The sequence below is a fragment of the Phallusia mammillata genome, chromosome 7 (assembly GCF_965637545.1).
Source record: "Phallusia mammillata chromosome 7, kaPhaMamm4.hap1.1, whole genome shotgun sequence".
Classification (NCBI taxonomy): Eukaryota; Metazoa; Chordata; class Ascidiacea; order Phlebobranchia; family Ascidiidae; genus Phallusia; species Phallusia mammillata.
The window spans coordinates 16982692-16995686 of record NC_137258.1 but is presented as its reverse complement, the minus strand read 5'-3'; the positions used below and the strand labels follow the sequence as shown (position 1 = coordinate 16995686).

The 12995-nt window shown below is 46.3% G+C and overlaps 1 protein-coding gene and 67 non-coding genes across 68 annotated transcripts in view; 67 read left to right on the top strand and 1 right to left on the bottom strand.

The window, feature by feature from the left end:
• The window catches only part of LOC145237697 (dynein axonemal heavy chain 6-like), a 160618-nt gene that overhangs the window by 89847 nt on the left and 57776 nt on the right, over positions 1-12995 (bottom strand). The window contains exons 79-80 of the mRNA XM_080100662.1: positions 12573-12703; positions 12067-12243 (exon numbers count right to left, since the gene is read on the bottom strand). Of these exons, the coding sequence (XP_079956788.1) occupies positions 12067-12243; positions 12573-12703 (308 nt within the window). The remainder of the gene's footprint in view (positions 1-12066; positions 12244-12572; positions 12704-12995) is intronic.
• On the top strand, positions 14-85 carry Trnae-uuc (transfer RNA glutamic acid (anticodon UUC)). The gene has a single exon. It is a non-coding gene; the product is annotated as a tRNA-Glu (tRNA).
• Positions 91-161, top strand: Trnag-gcc (transfer RNA glycine (anticodon GCC)). Its single transcript has one exon. It is a non-coding gene; the product is annotated as a tRNA-Gly (tRNA).
• On the top strand, positions 281-352 carry Trnae-uuc (transfer RNA glutamic acid (anticodon UUC)). Its single transcript has one exon. It is a non-coding gene; the product is annotated as a tRNA-Glu (tRNA).
• Trnag-gcc (transfer RNA glycine (anticodon GCC)) lies at positions 358-428 on the top strand. Its single transcript has one exon. It is a non-coding gene; the product is annotated as a tRNA-Gly (tRNA).
• Positions 547-618, top strand: Trnae-uuc (transfer RNA glutamic acid (anticodon UUC)). The gene has a single exon. It is a non-coding gene; the product is annotated as a tRNA-Glu (tRNA).
• On the top strand, positions 624-694 carry Trnag-gcc (transfer RNA glycine (anticodon GCC)). Its single transcript has one exon. It is a non-coding gene; the product is annotated as a tRNA-Gly (tRNA).
• Trnae-uuc (transfer RNA glutamic acid (anticodon UUC)) lies at positions 814-885 on the top strand. Its single transcript has one exon. It is a non-coding gene; the product is annotated as a tRNA-Glu (tRNA).
• Positions 891-961, top strand: Trnag-gcc (transfer RNA glycine (anticodon GCC)). The gene has a single exon. It is a non-coding gene; the product is annotated as a tRNA-Gly (tRNA).
• Positions 1080-1151, top strand: Trnae-uuc (transfer RNA glutamic acid (anticodon UUC)). Its single transcript has one exon. It is a non-coding gene; the product is annotated as a tRNA-Glu (tRNA).
• Positions 1157-1227, top strand: Trnas-gcu (transfer RNA serine (anticodon GCU)). Its single transcript has one exon. It is a non-coding gene; the product is annotated as a tRNA-Ser (tRNA).
• Trnae-uuc (transfer RNA glutamic acid (anticodon UUC)) lies at positions 1347-1418 on the top strand. The gene has a single exon. It is a non-coding gene; the product is annotated as a tRNA-Glu (tRNA).
• On the top strand, positions 1424-1494 carry Trnag-gcc (transfer RNA glycine (anticodon GCC)). The gene has a single exon. It is a non-coding gene; the product is annotated as a tRNA-Gly (tRNA).
• Positions 1613-1684, top strand: Trnae-uuc (transfer RNA glutamic acid (anticodon UUC)). Its single transcript has one exon. It is a non-coding gene; the product is annotated as a tRNA-Glu (tRNA).
• Positions 1690-1760, top strand: Trnag-gcc (transfer RNA glycine (anticodon GCC)). The gene has a single exon. It is a non-coding gene; the product is annotated as a tRNA-Gly (tRNA).
• Positions 1879-1950, top strand: Trnae-uuc (transfer RNA glutamic acid (anticodon UUC)). The gene has a single exon. It is a non-coding gene; the product is annotated as a tRNA-Glu (tRNA).
• On the top strand, positions 1956-2026 carry Trnas-gcu (transfer RNA serine (anticodon GCU)). The gene has a single exon. It is a non-coding gene; the product is annotated as a tRNA-Ser (tRNA).
• Trnae-uuc (transfer RNA glutamic acid (anticodon UUC)) lies at positions 2146-2217 on the top strand. The gene has a single exon. It is a non-coding gene; the product is annotated as a tRNA-Glu (tRNA).
• Trnag-gcc (transfer RNA glycine (anticodon GCC)) lies at positions 2223-2293 on the top strand. Its single transcript has one exon. It is a non-coding gene; the product is annotated as a tRNA-Gly (tRNA).
• Trnae-uuc (transfer RNA glutamic acid (anticodon UUC)) lies at positions 2412-2483 on the top strand. Its single transcript has one exon. It is a non-coding gene; the product is annotated as a tRNA-Glu (tRNA).
• Positions 2489-2559, top strand: Trnag-gcc (transfer RNA glycine (anticodon GCC)). The gene has a single exon. It is a non-coding gene; the product is annotated as a tRNA-Gly (tRNA).
• Positions 2678-2749, top strand: Trnae-uuc (transfer RNA glutamic acid (anticodon UUC)). The gene has a single exon. It is a non-coding gene; the product is annotated as a tRNA-Glu (tRNA).
• Positions 2755-2825, top strand: Trnag-gcc (transfer RNA glycine (anticodon GCC)). The gene has a single exon. It is a non-coding gene; the product is annotated as a tRNA-Gly (tRNA).
• On the top strand, positions 2944-3015 carry Trnae-uuc (transfer RNA glutamic acid (anticodon UUC)). Its single transcript has one exon. It is a non-coding gene; the product is annotated as a tRNA-Glu (tRNA).
• Trnag-gcc (transfer RNA glycine (anticodon GCC)) lies at positions 3021-3091 on the top strand. Its single transcript has one exon. It is a non-coding gene; the product is annotated as a tRNA-Gly (tRNA).
• Trnae-uuc (transfer RNA glutamic acid (anticodon UUC)) lies at positions 3210-3281 on the top strand. The gene has a single exon. It is a non-coding gene; the product is annotated as a tRNA-Glu (tRNA).
• Positions 3287-3357, top strand: Trnas-gcu (transfer RNA serine (anticodon GCU)). Its single transcript has one exon. It is a non-coding gene; the product is annotated as a tRNA-Ser (tRNA).
• On the top strand, positions 3478-3549 carry Trnae-uuc (transfer RNA glutamic acid (anticodon UUC)). Its single transcript has one exon. It is a non-coding gene; the product is annotated as a tRNA-Glu (tRNA).
• Positions 3555-3625, top strand: Trnag-gcc (transfer RNA glycine (anticodon GCC)). Its single transcript has one exon. It is a non-coding gene; the product is annotated as a tRNA-Gly (tRNA).
• Positions 3744-3815, top strand: Trnae-uuc (transfer RNA glutamic acid (anticodon UUC)). Its single transcript has one exon. It is a non-coding gene; the product is annotated as a tRNA-Glu (tRNA).
• On the top strand, positions 3821-3891 carry Trnag-gcc (transfer RNA glycine (anticodon GCC)). Its single transcript has one exon. It is a non-coding gene; the product is annotated as a tRNA-Gly (tRNA).
• Positions 4010-4081, top strand: Trnae-uuc (transfer RNA glutamic acid (anticodon UUC)). Its single transcript has one exon. It is a non-coding gene; the product is annotated as a tRNA-Glu (tRNA).
• Trnas-gcu (transfer RNA serine (anticodon GCU)) lies at positions 4087-4157 on the top strand. Its single transcript has one exon. It is a non-coding gene; the product is annotated as a tRNA-Ser (tRNA).
• Trnae-uuc (transfer RNA glutamic acid (anticodon UUC)) lies at positions 4277-4348 on the top strand. Its single transcript has one exon. It is a non-coding gene; the product is annotated as a tRNA-Glu (tRNA).
• Trnag-gcc (transfer RNA glycine (anticodon GCC)) lies at positions 4354-4424 on the top strand. The gene has a single exon. It is a non-coding gene; the product is annotated as a tRNA-Gly (tRNA).
• Trnae-uuc (transfer RNA glutamic acid (anticodon UUC)) lies at positions 4543-4614 on the top strand. The gene has a single exon. It is a non-coding gene; the product is annotated as a tRNA-Glu (tRNA).
• Positions 4620-4690, top strand: Trnag-gcc (transfer RNA glycine (anticodon GCC)). The gene has a single exon. It is a non-coding gene; the product is annotated as a tRNA-Gly (tRNA).
• On the top strand, positions 4809-4880 carry Trnae-uuc (transfer RNA glutamic acid (anticodon UUC)). Its single transcript has one exon. It is a non-coding gene; the product is annotated as a tRNA-Glu (tRNA).
• Trnas-gcu (transfer RNA serine (anticodon GCU)) lies at positions 4886-4956 on the top strand. Its single transcript has one exon. It is a non-coding gene; the product is annotated as a tRNA-Ser (tRNA).
• On the top strand, positions 5076-5147 carry Trnae-uuc (transfer RNA glutamic acid (anticodon UUC)). The gene has a single exon. It is a non-coding gene; the product is annotated as a tRNA-Glu (tRNA).
• Positions 5153-5223, top strand: Trnag-gcc (transfer RNA glycine (anticodon GCC)). Its single transcript has one exon. It is a non-coding gene; the product is annotated as a tRNA-Gly (tRNA).
• Positions 5342-5413, top strand: Trnae-uuc (transfer RNA glutamic acid (anticodon UUC)). Its single transcript has one exon. It is a non-coding gene; the product is annotated as a tRNA-Glu (tRNA).
• Positions 5419-5489, top strand: Trnag-gcc (transfer RNA glycine (anticodon GCC)). Its single transcript has one exon. It is a non-coding gene; the product is annotated as a tRNA-Gly (tRNA).
• Positions 5608-5679, top strand: Trnae-uuc (transfer RNA glutamic acid (anticodon UUC)). Its single transcript has one exon. It is a non-coding gene; the product is annotated as a tRNA-Glu (tRNA).
• Trnag-gcc (transfer RNA glycine (anticodon GCC)) lies at positions 5685-5755 on the top strand. The gene has a single exon. It is a non-coding gene; the product is annotated as a tRNA-Gly (tRNA).
• Positions 5874-5945, top strand: Trnae-uuc (transfer RNA glutamic acid (anticodon UUC)). Its single transcript has one exon. It is a non-coding gene; the product is annotated as a tRNA-Glu (tRNA).
• Trnag-gcc (transfer RNA glycine (anticodon GCC)) lies at positions 5951-6021 on the top strand. The gene has a single exon. It is a non-coding gene; the product is annotated as a tRNA-Gly (tRNA).
• Trnae-uuc (transfer RNA glutamic acid (anticodon UUC)) lies at positions 6140-6211 on the top strand. Its single transcript has one exon. It is a non-coding gene; the product is annotated as a tRNA-Glu (tRNA).
• On the top strand, positions 6217-6287 carry Trnas-gcu (transfer RNA serine (anticodon GCU)). Its single transcript has one exon. It is a non-coding gene; the product is annotated as a tRNA-Ser (tRNA).
• Positions 6408-6479, top strand: Trnae-uuc (transfer RNA glutamic acid (anticodon UUC)). The gene has a single exon. It is a non-coding gene; the product is annotated as a tRNA-Glu (tRNA).
• On the top strand, positions 6485-6555 carry Trnag-gcc (transfer RNA glycine (anticodon GCC)). The gene has a single exon. It is a non-coding gene; the product is annotated as a tRNA-Gly (tRNA).
• Trnae-uuc (transfer RNA glutamic acid (anticodon UUC)) lies at positions 6674-6745 on the top strand. The gene has a single exon. It is a non-coding gene; the product is annotated as a tRNA-Glu (tRNA).
• Positions 6751-6821, top strand: Trnag-gcc (transfer RNA glycine (anticodon GCC)). The gene has a single exon. It is a non-coding gene; the product is annotated as a tRNA-Gly (tRNA).
• On the top strand, positions 6940-7011 carry Trnae-uuc (transfer RNA glutamic acid (anticodon UUC)). The gene has a single exon. It is a non-coding gene; the product is annotated as a tRNA-Glu (tRNA).
• Trnae-uuc (transfer RNA glutamic acid (anticodon UUC)) lies at positions 7207-7278 on the top strand. Its single transcript has one exon. It is a non-coding gene; the product is annotated as a tRNA-Glu (tRNA).
• Trnag-gcc (transfer RNA glycine (anticodon GCC)) lies at positions 7284-7354 on the top strand. The gene has a single exon. It is a non-coding gene; the product is annotated as a tRNA-Gly (tRNA).
• Positions 7551-7621, top strand: Trnad-guc (transfer RNA aspartic acid (anticodon GUC)). Its single transcript has one exon. It is a non-coding gene; the product is annotated as a tRNA-Asp (tRNA).
• On the top strand, positions 7741-7812 carry Trnae-uuc (transfer RNA glutamic acid (anticodon UUC)). The gene has a single exon. It is a non-coding gene; the product is annotated as a tRNA-Glu (tRNA).
• On the top strand, positions 7818-7888 carry Trnag-gcc (transfer RNA glycine (anticodon GCC)). The gene has a single exon. It is a non-coding gene; the product is annotated as a tRNA-Gly (tRNA).
• Positions 8006-8077, top strand: Trnae-uuc (transfer RNA glutamic acid (anticodon UUC)). Its single transcript has one exon. It is a non-coding gene; the product is annotated as a tRNA-Glu (tRNA).
• Positions 8083-8153, top strand: Trnag-gcc (transfer RNA glycine (anticodon GCC)). Its single transcript has one exon. It is a non-coding gene; the product is annotated as a tRNA-Gly (tRNA).
• Positions 8349-8419, top strand: Trnas-gcu (transfer RNA serine (anticodon GCU)). Its single transcript has one exon. It is a non-coding gene; the product is annotated as a tRNA-Ser (tRNA).
• On the top strand, positions 8539-8610 carry Trnae-uuc (transfer RNA glutamic acid (anticodon UUC)). Its single transcript has one exon. It is a non-coding gene; the product is annotated as a tRNA-Glu (tRNA).
• On the top strand, positions 8616-8686 carry Trnag-gcc (transfer RNA glycine (anticodon GCC)). Its single transcript has one exon. It is a non-coding gene; the product is annotated as a tRNA-Gly (tRNA).
• Positions 8805-8876, top strand: Trnae-uuc (transfer RNA glutamic acid (anticodon UUC)). Its single transcript has one exon. It is a non-coding gene; the product is annotated as a tRNA-Glu (tRNA).
• Trnae-uuc (transfer RNA glutamic acid (anticodon UUC)) lies at positions 9082-9153 on the top strand. Its single transcript has one exon. It is a non-coding gene; the product is annotated as a tRNA-Glu (tRNA).
• Positions 9159-9229, top strand: Trnag-gcc (transfer RNA glycine (anticodon GCC)). The gene has a single exon. It is a non-coding gene; the product is annotated as a tRNA-Gly (tRNA).
• Positions 11318-11388, top strand: Trnag-gcc (transfer RNA glycine (anticodon GCC)). The gene has a single exon. It is a non-coding gene; the product is annotated as a tRNA-Gly (tRNA).

Genomic DNA, 12995 nt, shown 5'->3' with positions numbered 1-12995 from the left:
CTCTGGTTTCGTCTCCTACATGGTCTAGTGGTTAGGATTCCTGGCTTTCACCCAGGCGGCCCGGGTTCGATTCCCGGTGTAGGAAAATTGGCATTGGTGGTTCAGTGGTAGAATCCTCGCCTGCCACGCGGGGGGCCCGGGTTCGATTCCCGGCCAATGCAATCGTTTTTGGGAATATTTTTCGATAGCAATCGACCTTTTCGTGGCATTATTCAATTTTTTTGCACAACGCGTTAAAATATTTGAGTGATGGCGCGAATTTGAGTACTCTGGTTTCGTCTCCTACATGGTCTAGTGGTTAGGATTCCTGGCTTTCACCCAGGCGGCCCGGGTTCGATTCCCGGTGTAGGAAAATTGGCATTGGTGGTTCAGTGGTAGAATCCTCGCCTGCCACGCGGGGGGCCCGGGTTCGATTCCCGGCCAATGCAATCGTTTTGGGGAATATATTTTGATGGCAATCGACCTTTCCGTGGCATTATTTAATTTTTTGCACAACGCATTAAAATATTTGAGTGATGGCGCGATTTTGAGTACTCTGGTTTCGTCTCCTACATGGTCTAGTGGTTAGGATTCCTGGCTTTCACCCAGGCGGCCCGGGTTCGATTCCCGGTGTAGGAAAATTGGCATTGGTGGTTCAGTGGTAGAATCCTCGCCTGCCACGCGGGGGGCCCGGGTTCGATTCCCGGCCAATGCAATCGTTTTGGGGAATATATTTTGATGGCAATCGACCTTTTCGTGGCATTATTCAATTTTTTTGCACAACGCATTAAAATATTTGAGTGATGGCGCGATTTTGAGTAGTCTCGTTGCGTCTCCAACACGGTCTAGTGGTTAGGATTCCTGGCTTTCACCCAGGCGGCCCGGGTTCGATTCCCGGTGTAGGAAAATTGGCATTGGTGGTTCAGTGGTAGAATCCTCGCCTGCCACGCGGGGGGCCCGGGTTCGATTCCCGGCCAATGCAATCGTTTTTGGGAATATTTTTTGATAGCAATCGACATTTTCGTGGCATTATTTAATTTTTTGCCCAACGCGTTAAAATATTTGAGTGACGGCGCGATTTTGAGTACTCTGGTTTCGTCTCCTACATGGTCTAGTGGTTAGGATTCCTGGCTTTCACCCAGGCGGCCCGGGTTCGATTCCCGGTGTAGGAAAATTGGCATTGGTGGTTCAGTGGTAGAATTCTCGCCTGCTACGCGGGGGGCCCGGGTTCGATTCCCGGCCAATGCAATCGTTTTTGGGAATATTTTTTGATGGCAATCGACCTTTTCGTGGCATTATTCAATTTTTTTGCACAACGCGTTAAAATATTTGAGTGATGGCGCGATTTTGAGTACTCTGGTTTCGTCTCCTACATGGTCTAGTGGTTAGGATTCCTGGCTTTCACCCTGGCGGCCCGGGTTCGATTCCCGGTGTAGGAAAATTGGCATTGGTGGTTCAGTGGTAGAATCCTCGCCTGCCACGCGGGGGGCCCGGGTTCGATTCCCGGCCAATGCAATCGTTTTTAGGAATATTTTTTGATAGCAATCGACATTTCTGTGGCATTATTTAATTTTTTGCACAACGCGTTAAAATATTTGAGTGACGGTGCGATTTTGAGTACTCTGGTTTCGTCTCCTACATGGTCTAGTGGTTAGGATTCCTGGCTTTCACCCAGGCGGCCCGGGTTCGATTCCCGGTGTAGGAAAATTGGCATTGGTGGTTCAGTGGTAGAATCCTCGCCTGCCACGCGGGGGCCTCGGGTTCGATTCCCGGCCAATGCAATCGTTTTTAGGAATATTTTTTGATAGCAATCGACCTTTTCGTGGCATTATTTAATTTTTTGCACAATGCATTAAAATATTAGAGTGAAGGCGCGATTTTGAGTACTCTGGTTTCGTCTCCTACATGGTCTAGTGGTTAGGATTCCTGGCTTTCACCCAGGCGGCCCGGGTTCGATTCCCGGTGTAGGAAAATTGGCATTGGTGGTTCAGTGGTAGAATTCTCGTCTGCTACGCGGGGGGCCCGGGTTCGATTCCCGGCCAATGCAATCGTTTTTGGGAATATTTTTTGATGGCAATCGACCTTTTCGTGGCATTATTCAATTTTTTTGCACAACGCGTTAAAATATTTGAGTGATGGCGCGATTTTGAGTACTCTGGTTTCGTCTCCTACATGGTCTAGTGGTTAGGATTCCTGGCTTTCACCCAGGCGGCCCGGGTTCGATTCCCGGTGTAGGAAAATTGGCATTGGTGGTTCAGTGGTAGAATCCTCGCCTGCCACGCGGGGGGCCCGGGTTCGACTCCCGGCCAATGCAATCGTTTTTAGGAATATTTTTTGATAGCAATCGACATTTCTGTGGCATTATTTAATTTTTTGCACAACGCGTTAAAATATTTGAGTGATGGCGCGATTTTGAGTACTCTGGTTTCGTCTCCTACATGGTCTAGTGGTTAGGATTCCTGGCTTTCACCCAGGCGGCCCGGGTTCGATTCCCGGTGTAGGAAAATTGGCATTGGTGGTTCAGTGGTAGAATCCTCGCCTGCCACGCGGGGTACCCGGGTTCGATTCCCGGCCAATGCAATCGTTTTGGGGAATATTTTTTGATAGCAATCGACATTTTCGTGGCATTATTTAATTTTTTGCACAATGCATTAAAATATTAGAGTGATGGCGCGATTTTGAGTACTCTGGTTTCGTCTCCTACATGGTCTAGTGGTTAGGATTCCTGGCTTTCACCCAGGCGGCCCGGGTTCGATTCCCGGTGTAGGAAAATTGGCATTGGTGGTTCAGTGGTAGAATCCTCGCCTGCCACGCGGGGGGCCCGGGTTCGATTCCCGGCCAATGCAATCGTTTTTAGGAATATTTTTTGATAGCAATCGACATTTTCGTGGCATTATTCAATTTTTTGCACAATGCATTAAAATATTTGAGTGATGGCGCGATTTTGAGTACTCTGGTTTCGTCTCCTACATGGTCTAGTGGTTAGGATTCCTGGCTTTCACCCAGGCGGCCCGGGTTCGATTCCCGGTGTAGGAAAATTGGCATTGGTGGTTCAGTGGTAGAATCCTCGCCTGCCACGCGGGGGGCCCGGGTTCGATTCCCGGCCAATGCAATCGTTTTGGGGAATATTTTTTGATAGCAATCGACATTTTCGTGGCATTATTTAATTTTTTGCACAATGCATTAAAATATTTGAGTGATGGCGCGATTTTGAGTACTCTGGTTTCGTCTCCTACATGGTCTAGTGGTTAGGATTCCTGGCTTTCACCCAGGCGGCCCGGGTTCGATTCCCGGTGTAGGAAAATTGGCATTGGTGGTTCAGTGGTAGAATTCTCGTCTGCTACGCGGGGGGCCCGGGTTCGATTCCCGGCCAATGCAATCGTTTTTGGGAATATTTTTTGATGGCAATCGACCTTTTCGTGGCATTATTCAATTTTTTTTGCACAACGCGTTAAAATATTTGAGTGATGGCGCGATTTTGAGTACTCTGGTTTCGTCTCCTACATGGTCTAGTGGTTAGGATTCCTGGCTTTCACCCAGGCGGCCCGGGTTCGATTCCCGGTGTAGGAAAATTGGCATTGGTGGTTCAGTGGTAGAATCCTCGCCTGCCACGCGGGGGGCCCGGGTTCGACTCCCGGCCAATGCAATCGTTTTTAGGAATATTTTTTGATAGCAATCGACATTTCTGTGGCATTATTTAATTTTTTGCACAACGCGTTAAAATATTTGAGTGATGGCGCGATTTTGAGTACTCTGGTTTCGTCTCCTACATGGTCTAGTGGTTAGGATTCCTGGCTTTCACCCAGGCGGCCCGGGTTCGATTCCCGGTGTAGGAAAATTGGCATTGGTGGTTCAGTGGTAGAATCCTCGCCTGCCACGCGGGGTGCCCGGGTTCGATTCCCGGCCAATGCAATCGTTTTTGGGAATATTTTTTGATAGCAGTCGACATTTTCGTGGCATTATTTAATTTTTTGCACAATGCATTAAAATATTAGAGTGAAGGCGCGATTTTGAGTACTCTGGTTTCGTCTCCTACATGGTCTAGTGGTTAGGATTCCTGGCTTTCACCCAGGCGGCCCGGGTTCGATTCCCGGTGTAGGAAAATTGGCATTGGTGGTTCAGTGGTAGAATTCTCGCCTGCTACGCGGGGGGCCCGGGTTCGATTCCCGGCCAATGCAATCGTTTTTGGGAATATTTTTTGATGGCAATCGACCTTTTCGTGGCATTATTCAATTTTTTTGCACAACGCGTTAAAATATTTGAGTGATGGCGCGATTTTGAGTACTCTGGTTTCGTCTCCTACATGGTCTAGTGGTTAGGATTCCTGGCTTTCACCCTGGCGGCCCGGGTTCGATTCCCGGTGTAGGAAAATTGGCATTGGTGGTTCAGTGGTAGAATCCTCGCCTGCCACGCGGGGGGCCCGGGTTCGATTCCCGGCCAATGCAATCGTTTTTAGGAATATTTTTTGATAGCAATCGACATTTCTGTGGCATTATTTAATTTTTTGCACAACGCGTTAAAATATTTGAGTGACGGTGCGATTTTGAGTACTCTGGTTTCGTCTCCTACATGGTCTAGTGGTTAGGATTCCTGGCTTTCACCCAGGCGGCCCGGGTTCGATTCCCGGTGTAGGAAAATTGGCATTGGTGGTTCAGTGGTAGAATCCTCGCCTGCCACGCGGGGGCCTCGGGTTCGATTCCCGGCCAATGCAATCGTTTTTAGGAATATTTTTTGATAGCAATCGACCTTTTCGTGGCATTATTTAATTTTTTGCACAATGCATTAAAATATTAGAGTGAAGGCGCGATTTTGAGTACTCTGGTTTCGTCTCCTACATGGTCTAGTGGTTAGGATTCCTGGCTTTCACCCAGGCGGCCCGGGTTCGATTCCCGGTGTAGGAAAATTGGCATTGGTGGTTCAGTGGTAGAATTCTCGTCTGCTACGCGGGGGGCCCGGGTTCGATTCCCGGCCAATGCAATCGTTTTTGGGAATATTTTTTGATGGCAATCGACCTTTTCGTGGCATTATTCAATTTTTTTGCACAACGCGTTAAAATATTTGAGTGATGGCGCGATTTTGAGTACTCTGGTTTCGTCTCCTACATGGTCTAGTGGTTAGGATTCCTGGCTTTCACCCAGGCGGCCCGGGTTCGATTCCCGGTGTAGGAAAATTGGCATTGGTGGTTCAGTGGTAGAATCCTCGCCTGCCACGCGGGGGGCCCGGGTTCGACTCCCGGCCAATGCAATCGTTTTTAGGAATATTTTTTGATAGCAATCGACATTTCTGTGGCATTATTTAATTTTTTGCACAACGCGTTAAAATATTTGAGTGATGGCGCGATTTTGAGTACTCTGGTTTCGTCTCCTACATGGTCTAGTGGTTAGGATTCCTGGCTTTCACCCAGGCGGCCCGGGTTCGATTCCCGGTGTAGGAAAATTGGCATTGGTGGTTCAGTGGTAGAATCCTCGCCTGCCACGCGGGGTACCCGGGTTCGATTCCCGGCCAATGCAATCGTTTTGGGGAATATTTTTTGATAGCAATCGACATTTTCGTGGCATTATTTAATTTTTTGCACAATGCATTAAAATATTAGAGTGATGGCGCGATTTTGAGTACTCTGGTTTCGTCTCCTACATGGTCTAGTGGTTAGGATTCCTGGCTTTCACCCAGGCGGCCCGGGTTCGATTCCCGGTGTAGGAAAATTGGCATTGGTGGTTCAGTGGTAGAATCCTCGCCTGCCACGCGGGGGGCCCGGGTTCGATTCCCGGCCAATGCAATCGTTTTTAGGAATATTTTTTGATAGCAATCGACATTTTCGTGGCATTATTCAATTTTTTGCACAATGCATTAAAATATTTGAGTGATGGCGCGATTTTGAGTACTCTGGTTTCGTCTCCTACATGGTCTAGTGGTTAGGATTCCTGGCTTTCACCCAGGCGGCCCGGGTTCGATTCCCGGTGTAGGAAAATTGGCATTGGTGGTTCAGTGGTAGAATCCTCGCCTGCCACGCGGGGGGCCCGGGTTCGATTCCCGGCCAATGCAATCGTTTTGGGGAATATTTTTTGATAGCAATCGACATTTTCGTGGCATTATTTAATTTTTTGCACAATGCATTAAAATATTTGAGTGATGGCGCGATTTTGAGTACTCTGGTTTCGTCTCCTACATGGTCTAGTGGTTAGGATTCCTGGCTTTCACCCAGGCGGCCCGGGTTCGATTCCCGGTGTAGGAAAATTGGCATTGGTGGTTCAGTGGTAGAATTCTCGTCTGCTACGCGGGGGGCCCGGGTTCGATTCCCGGCCAATGCAATCGTTTTTGGGAATATTTTTTGATGGCAATCGACCTTTTCGTGGCATTATTCAATTTTTTTTGCACAACGCGTTAAAATATTTGAGTGATGGCGCGATTTTGAGTACTCTGGTTTCGTCTCCTACATGGTCTAGTGGTTAGGATTCCTGGCTTTCACCCAGGCGGCCCGGGTTCGATTCCCGGTGTAGGAAAATTGGCATTGGTGGTTCAGTGGTAGAATCCTCGCCTGCCACGCGGGGGGCCCGGGTTCGACTCCCGGCCAATGCAATCGTTTTTAGGAATATTTTTTGATAGCAATCGACATTTCTGTGGCATTATTTAATTTTTTGCACAACGCGTTAAAATATTTGAGTGATGGCGCGATTTTGAGTACTCTGGTTTCGTCTCCTACATGGTCTAGTGGTTAGGATTCCTGGCTTTCACCCAGGCGGCCCGGGTTCGATTCCCGGTGTAGGAAAATTGGCATTGGTGGTTCAGTGGTAGAATCCTCGCCTGCCACGCGGGGTGCCCGGGTTCGATTCCCGGCCAATGCAATCGTTTTTGGGAATATTTTTTGATAGCAGTCGACATTTTCGTGGCATTATTTAATTTTTTGCACAATGCATTAAAATATTAGAGTGAAGGCGCGATTTTGAGTACTCTGGTTTCGTCTCCTACATGGTCTAGTGGTTAGGATTCCTGGCTTTCACCCAGGCGGCCCGGGTTCGATTCCCGGTGTAGGAAAATTGGCATTGGTGGTTCAGTGGTAGAATCCTCGGCTGCCACGCGGGGGCCTCTGGTTCGATTCCCGGCCAATGCAATCGTTTTTAGGAATATTTTTTGATGGCAATCGACCTTTTCGTGGCATTATTTAATTTTTTTGCACAACGCGTTAAAATATTTGAGTGATGGCGCGATTTTGAGTACTCTGGTTTCGTCTCCTACATGGTCTAGTGGTTAGGATTCCTGGCTTTCACCCAGGCGGCCCGGGTTCGATTCCCGGTGTAGGAAAATTGGCATTGGTGGTTCAGTGGTAGAATCCTCGGCTGCCACCCGGGGGGCTCGGGTTCGATTCCCGGCCAATGCAATCGTTTTTAGGAATATTTTTTGATGGCAATCGACCTTTTCGTGGCATTATTTAATTTTTTTGCACAACGCGTTAAAATATTTGAGTGATGGCGCGATTTTGAGTACTCTGGTTTCGTCTCCTACATGGTCTAGTGGTTAGGATTCCTGGCTTTAACCCAGGCGGCCCGGGTTCGATTCCCGGTGTAGGAAAATTGGCATTGGTGGTTCAGTGGTAGAATTCTCGCCTGTCACCCGGGGGGCCCGGGTTCGATACCCGGTCAATGCAATCGTTTTTGGGAATATTTTTTGATGGCAATCGACCTTTTCGTGGCATTATTCAATTTTTTTGCACAACGCGTTAAAATATTTGAGTGATGGCGCGATTTTGAGTACTCTGGTTTCGTCTCCTACATGGTCTAGTGGTTAGGATTCCTGGCTTTCACCCAGGCGGCCCGGGTTCGATTCCCGGTGTAGGAAAATTGGCATTGGTGGTTCAGTGGTAGAATCCTCGCCTGCCACGCGGGGGGCCCGGGTTCGATTCCCGGCCAATGCAATCGTTGGGGAATATTTTTTGATGGCAATCGACCTTTTCGTGGCATTATTCATTTTTTTTGCACAACGCGTTAAAATATTTGAGTGATGGCGCGATTTTGAGTACTCTGGTTTGGTCTCCTACATGGTCTAGTGGTTAGGATTCCTGGCTTTCACCCAGGCGGCCCGGGTTCGATTCCCGGTGTAGGAAAATTGGCATTGGTGGTTCAGTGGTAGAATCCTCGTCTGCCACGCGGGGGGCCCGGGTTCGATTCCCGGCCAATGCAATCGTTTTTGGGAATATTTTTTGATAGCAATCGACATTTTCGTGGCATTATTCAATTTTTTGCACAACGCATTAAAATATTTGAGTGATGGCGCGATTTTGAGTACTCTGGTTTCGTCTCCAACACGGTCTAGTGGTTAGGATTCCAGGCTTTCACCCAGGCGGCCCGAGTTCGATTCCCGGTGTAGGAAAATTGGCATTGGTGGTTCAGTGGTAGAATTCTCGCCTGCTACGCGGGGGGCCCGGGTTCGATTCCCGGCCAATGCAATCGTTTTTGGGAATATTTTTTGATGGCAATCGACCTTTTCGTGGCATTATTCAATTTTTTTGCACAACGCGTTAAAATATTTGAGTGATGGCGCGATTTTGAGTACTCTGGTTTCGTCTCCTACATGGTCTAGTGGTTAGGATTCCTGGCTTTCACCCTGGCGGCCCGGGTTCGATTCCCGGTGTAGGAAAATTGGCATTGGTGGTTCAGTGGTAGAATCCTCGCCTGCCACGCGGGGGGCCCGGGTTCGATTCCCGGCCAATGCAATCGTTTTGGGGAATATTTTTTGATGGCAATCGACCTTTCCGTGGCATTATTCAATTTTTTGCACAATGCAATGAAATATTTAAGTGATGGCGCGATTTTGAGTACTCTGGTTTGGTCTCCTACATGGTCTAGTGGTTAGGATTCCTGGCTTTCACCCAGGCGGCCCGGGTTCGATTCTCGGTGTAGGAAAATTGGCATTGGTGGCATTGGTGGTTCAATGGTAGAATCCTCGCCTGCCACCCGGGGGGCTCGGGTTCGATTCCCGGCCAATGCAATCGTTGTTGGGAATATTTTTCGATGGCAATCGACCTTTTCGTGGCATTATTCAATTTTTTTTGCACAACGCGTTAAAATATTTGAGTGATGGCGCGATTTTGAGTACTCTGGATTCGTCTCCTACATGGTCTAGTGGTTAGGATTCCTGGCTTTCACCCAGGCGGCCCGGGTTCGATTCCCGGTGTAGGAAAATTGGCATTGGTGGTTCAGTGGTAGAATCCTCGCCTGCCACGCGGGGGGCCCGGGTTCGATTCCCGGCCAATGCAATCGTTTTTGGGAATATTTTTTGATGGCAATCGACCTTTCCGTGGCATTATTTAATTTTTTGCACAATGCAATGAAATATTTAAGTGATGGCGCGATTTTGAGTACTCTGGTTTGGTCTCCTACATGGTCTAGTGCAGTGGTTCTTAACCGGGCTTCGATCGAACACCAGGGGTTCGACCACGCCGAATCAGGGGTTCGACGAAGGTCTTTTTGAAGTACAATACAAATACTCGATTTTGTCAAACTTTAGGGTCTGTAGTCGCTCAAAAGCGGCAATTTGTATTTGCTCAATATCAACACACTGAAAGGTTAAACTGAGGCAGGGGTGTTTTAAACTGCTCTAAACAGTTTTTATGAAACTAAAACGAGTATTGCAAGGCTAACAACCATATGTGTCAGACTTTTTGTACGTATATTGTGCGCCAACAATGCGAACAAAGCATCACAATATAGATTATGACATCATAAACACGACTGATCTCCTCGCTGTGCAGCTTAATCTGTGCACCGAGCTAGAAACTAATCTGGGATTTTTGGGCGCTATCAGATGGTAAATACATGATTTTAACCAAGTATTTTAAAACAAAAATAAGAAGGTAAATGGCGGCCGTTGGTGAAACAAGAATCTGCGATTCGGCCATCATAGCAAAATGGTTGTGCAACCCTGCACTAAGGTTTTCTTTTCTTTTTTGACGTCACAAAGAGCATTGTTCGCGTTGTTCGTAACAGAAAAACAACAAAATTTTATCGGCAGCAAAAACTTATTACTTCATGTTTGTGTACAGATGCTAAAAATACAGCGCTTACTCTTGGTAAGAACTAAAAATTGCCGGAATTAAAGCAATCATGAAACAAGTTGCTTGTATTAAGTTATGATGTCAGAATTTAACAAAATGACAAACAGTAACTGTTGCCACTACGTTTGAACAAAAACTAATTATGACCCGCCAAACAAAATGGGTTAAAAACCTAGGATGTAACTTTGGGGTTCGACCAAAGGCTGAAGAATATCGTAGGGGTTCGGCCGTTATAAAAAGGTTAAGAACCACTGGTCTAGTGGTTAGGATTCCTGGCTTTCACCCAGGCGGCCCGGGTTCGTTTCCCGGTGTAGGAAAATTGGCATTGGTGGTTCAGTGGTAGAATCCTCGCCTGCCACGCGGAGGGCCCGGGTTCGATTCCCAGCCAATGCAATCGTTTTTGGGAATATTTTTTGATAGCAATCGACATTTTCGTGGCATTATTTAATTTTTTGCACAACGCATTAAAATATTTGAGTGATGGCGCGATTTTGAGTACTCTGGTTTCGTCTCCTACATCAGGGGTCGGCAACCTTTTTTGCACTGCGGACCGCTTTATGAAATGAAAATTTTACCGCGGACCGGTCATAAAAAAAACTACAAATATTTAGCAATAAAAACGCTTAAATTAGTTTATCATCCCCGAAATACATGGGCAAAATGTTCATAGCATTTAACCTGAAAAATTATACGGCCCGGTAACAAACTCCTCGCGGACCGGTACCGGGCCGCGGACCGGCGGTTGCCGACCACTGTCCTACATGGTCTAGTGCAGGGGTCCGCAAATACTTTTTGGCGCGACCCCAAAAAAATTGCTCTAAATTCTCGCGACCCAAGCATTAAGTCTGTGGAAAATACTAATCAACTAAATATCAATATTAAGACTGCTATTATGCTATTGTCAGTTGCTATTTTCACATAAAACAGTAGGTAAACGAACGTATTTATTCTAACAAATGAGAACTGTGGGCTCTGTGTTGAGAACACAGCTAATCAGAAAACGCATGCTTGGATAGGTGCGCTTAACTTTTTGCATTGTTACATAGACTGTATGTCACAGTTACGTAGTCATACGTAACAATGCAATAATAATTAAAAGGAAATTCATTAATACTGTAGATGCGATGCTTATATTCCTGGGAAATTAAAAATATTTCGCGACCCAGACTGGAAGGTCTCGCGACCCAAATTTGGGTCGCGACCCACTATTTGCGGACCCCTGGTCTAGTGGTTAGGATTCCTGGCTTTCACCCAGGCGGCCCGGCTTCGATTCCCGGTGTAGGAAAATTGGCATTGGTGGTTCAGTGGTAGAATCTTCGCCTGCCACGCGGGGGGCTCGGGTTCGATTCCCGGCCAATGCAATCGTTTTTGGGAATATTTTTTGACAGCAATCGACCTTTTCGTGGCATTATTTAATTTTTTGCACAATGCATTGCAATATTTGAGTGATGGCGCGATTTTGAGTACTCTGGTTTCTTCTCCTACATGGACTAGTGGTTAGGATTCCTGGCTTTAATCTAGGCGGCCCGCGTTCGATTCCCGGTGTAGGACAATGATTCGATTCCCGGCCAATGCAATCGGTTTGGGGAATAATTTTTGATAGCAATCGACATTTTCGTGGCATTATTTAATTTTTTGCACAATGCATTAAAATATTTGAGTGATGGCGCGATTTTGAGTACTCTGGTTTCGTCTCCTACATGGTCTACTGGTTAGGATTCCTGGATTGCACCCAGGCGGCCTGGGTTCGATTCCCGGCCAATGCAAACGTTTGAGGGAATAATTTTTGATGGCAATCGAAGTGATGGCGCGATTTTGAGTACTCTGGTTTCTTCTCCTACATGGACTAGTGGTTAGGATTCCTGGCTTTAATCTAGGCGGCCCGCGTTCGATTCCCGGTGTAGGAAAATTATTTTCACAATTCTCAAAATTACAATAAAAAACAGTGGGCCTAATTATTTCAATATTTCGCAGGTCCAGGCTTGTTGAAATGTTAACCCGACACAATACCACAAAAGTAGCAATTAAATCCTATTCACCTTTACCATTTCCGGAATGAATTGTATTTCCGGCATTCTGAAATATCTTGCGTTAGGAACAGCGTCAGCAATCATTTTTTTCGGTACATTCCAAATTGCGCTGTCCAAATACAATCCAAAGACGCGGACGCCGTCAGGCAAAGGCGATTCACTCGAGCGGAACGCAACTTCTCGTACCTGTGATATGACGTAACAAGTATGACGCCACCTCCAAGTTTGGAGACAATTTTTAGTTTTTTTCCTTTAAGGTAAAAATATTAATCCGTTTATTCCACCACCAATTGGATGACAAAAATAAAACAAATATCTTCGATGTGTGCAGGCATTGATTGTAATCTGGCACGACTTGGTGGATGTGATTATAGACAGCTTGGACCAACGAGTAATGAGTGCGTTTTTTTATTTACCAACACTGTTTTCTATTTAGTTTTCCTTTTATTTGGTTCTGCTTTGATTGACTTAACTATAGTCCGATTGCAACAACATCATTTTTATTGTACACTTACTTGCAATTTTTTGTTTATGTCCATAGTGGTGGTTTCATCGATAGAGTCTTGAACTAAGAACTTAAATTTGAGTGTGTCCACTGGCACTGTGTGCTTACGGGCATAGTTCTGAAGTACAGCAGTCAAGAAACCTGGAAATATTTTAATTTCTTATTAGTTCTATTTTTAGTCACGTACTGGGGCCAACTTAGCCGCACTGTACAAATGATAAGACTTAACTATAGTGTTACCGAAACGATAAACAATACATGATTTATGAATTCAGTCAGAGAATAAAACAAATAGGCTTAAGTTACATTTTAAAAGTGCTAAGTCGGTGGAAAGAGTGCAAAGACACGAAAGGATTTAAGAATTGCAAAAACTCCCCTTAGGCCTACGAGTGTTTTGAGTTAAGTGTTTTATGGAAGGTTAGTCGATCTGTAT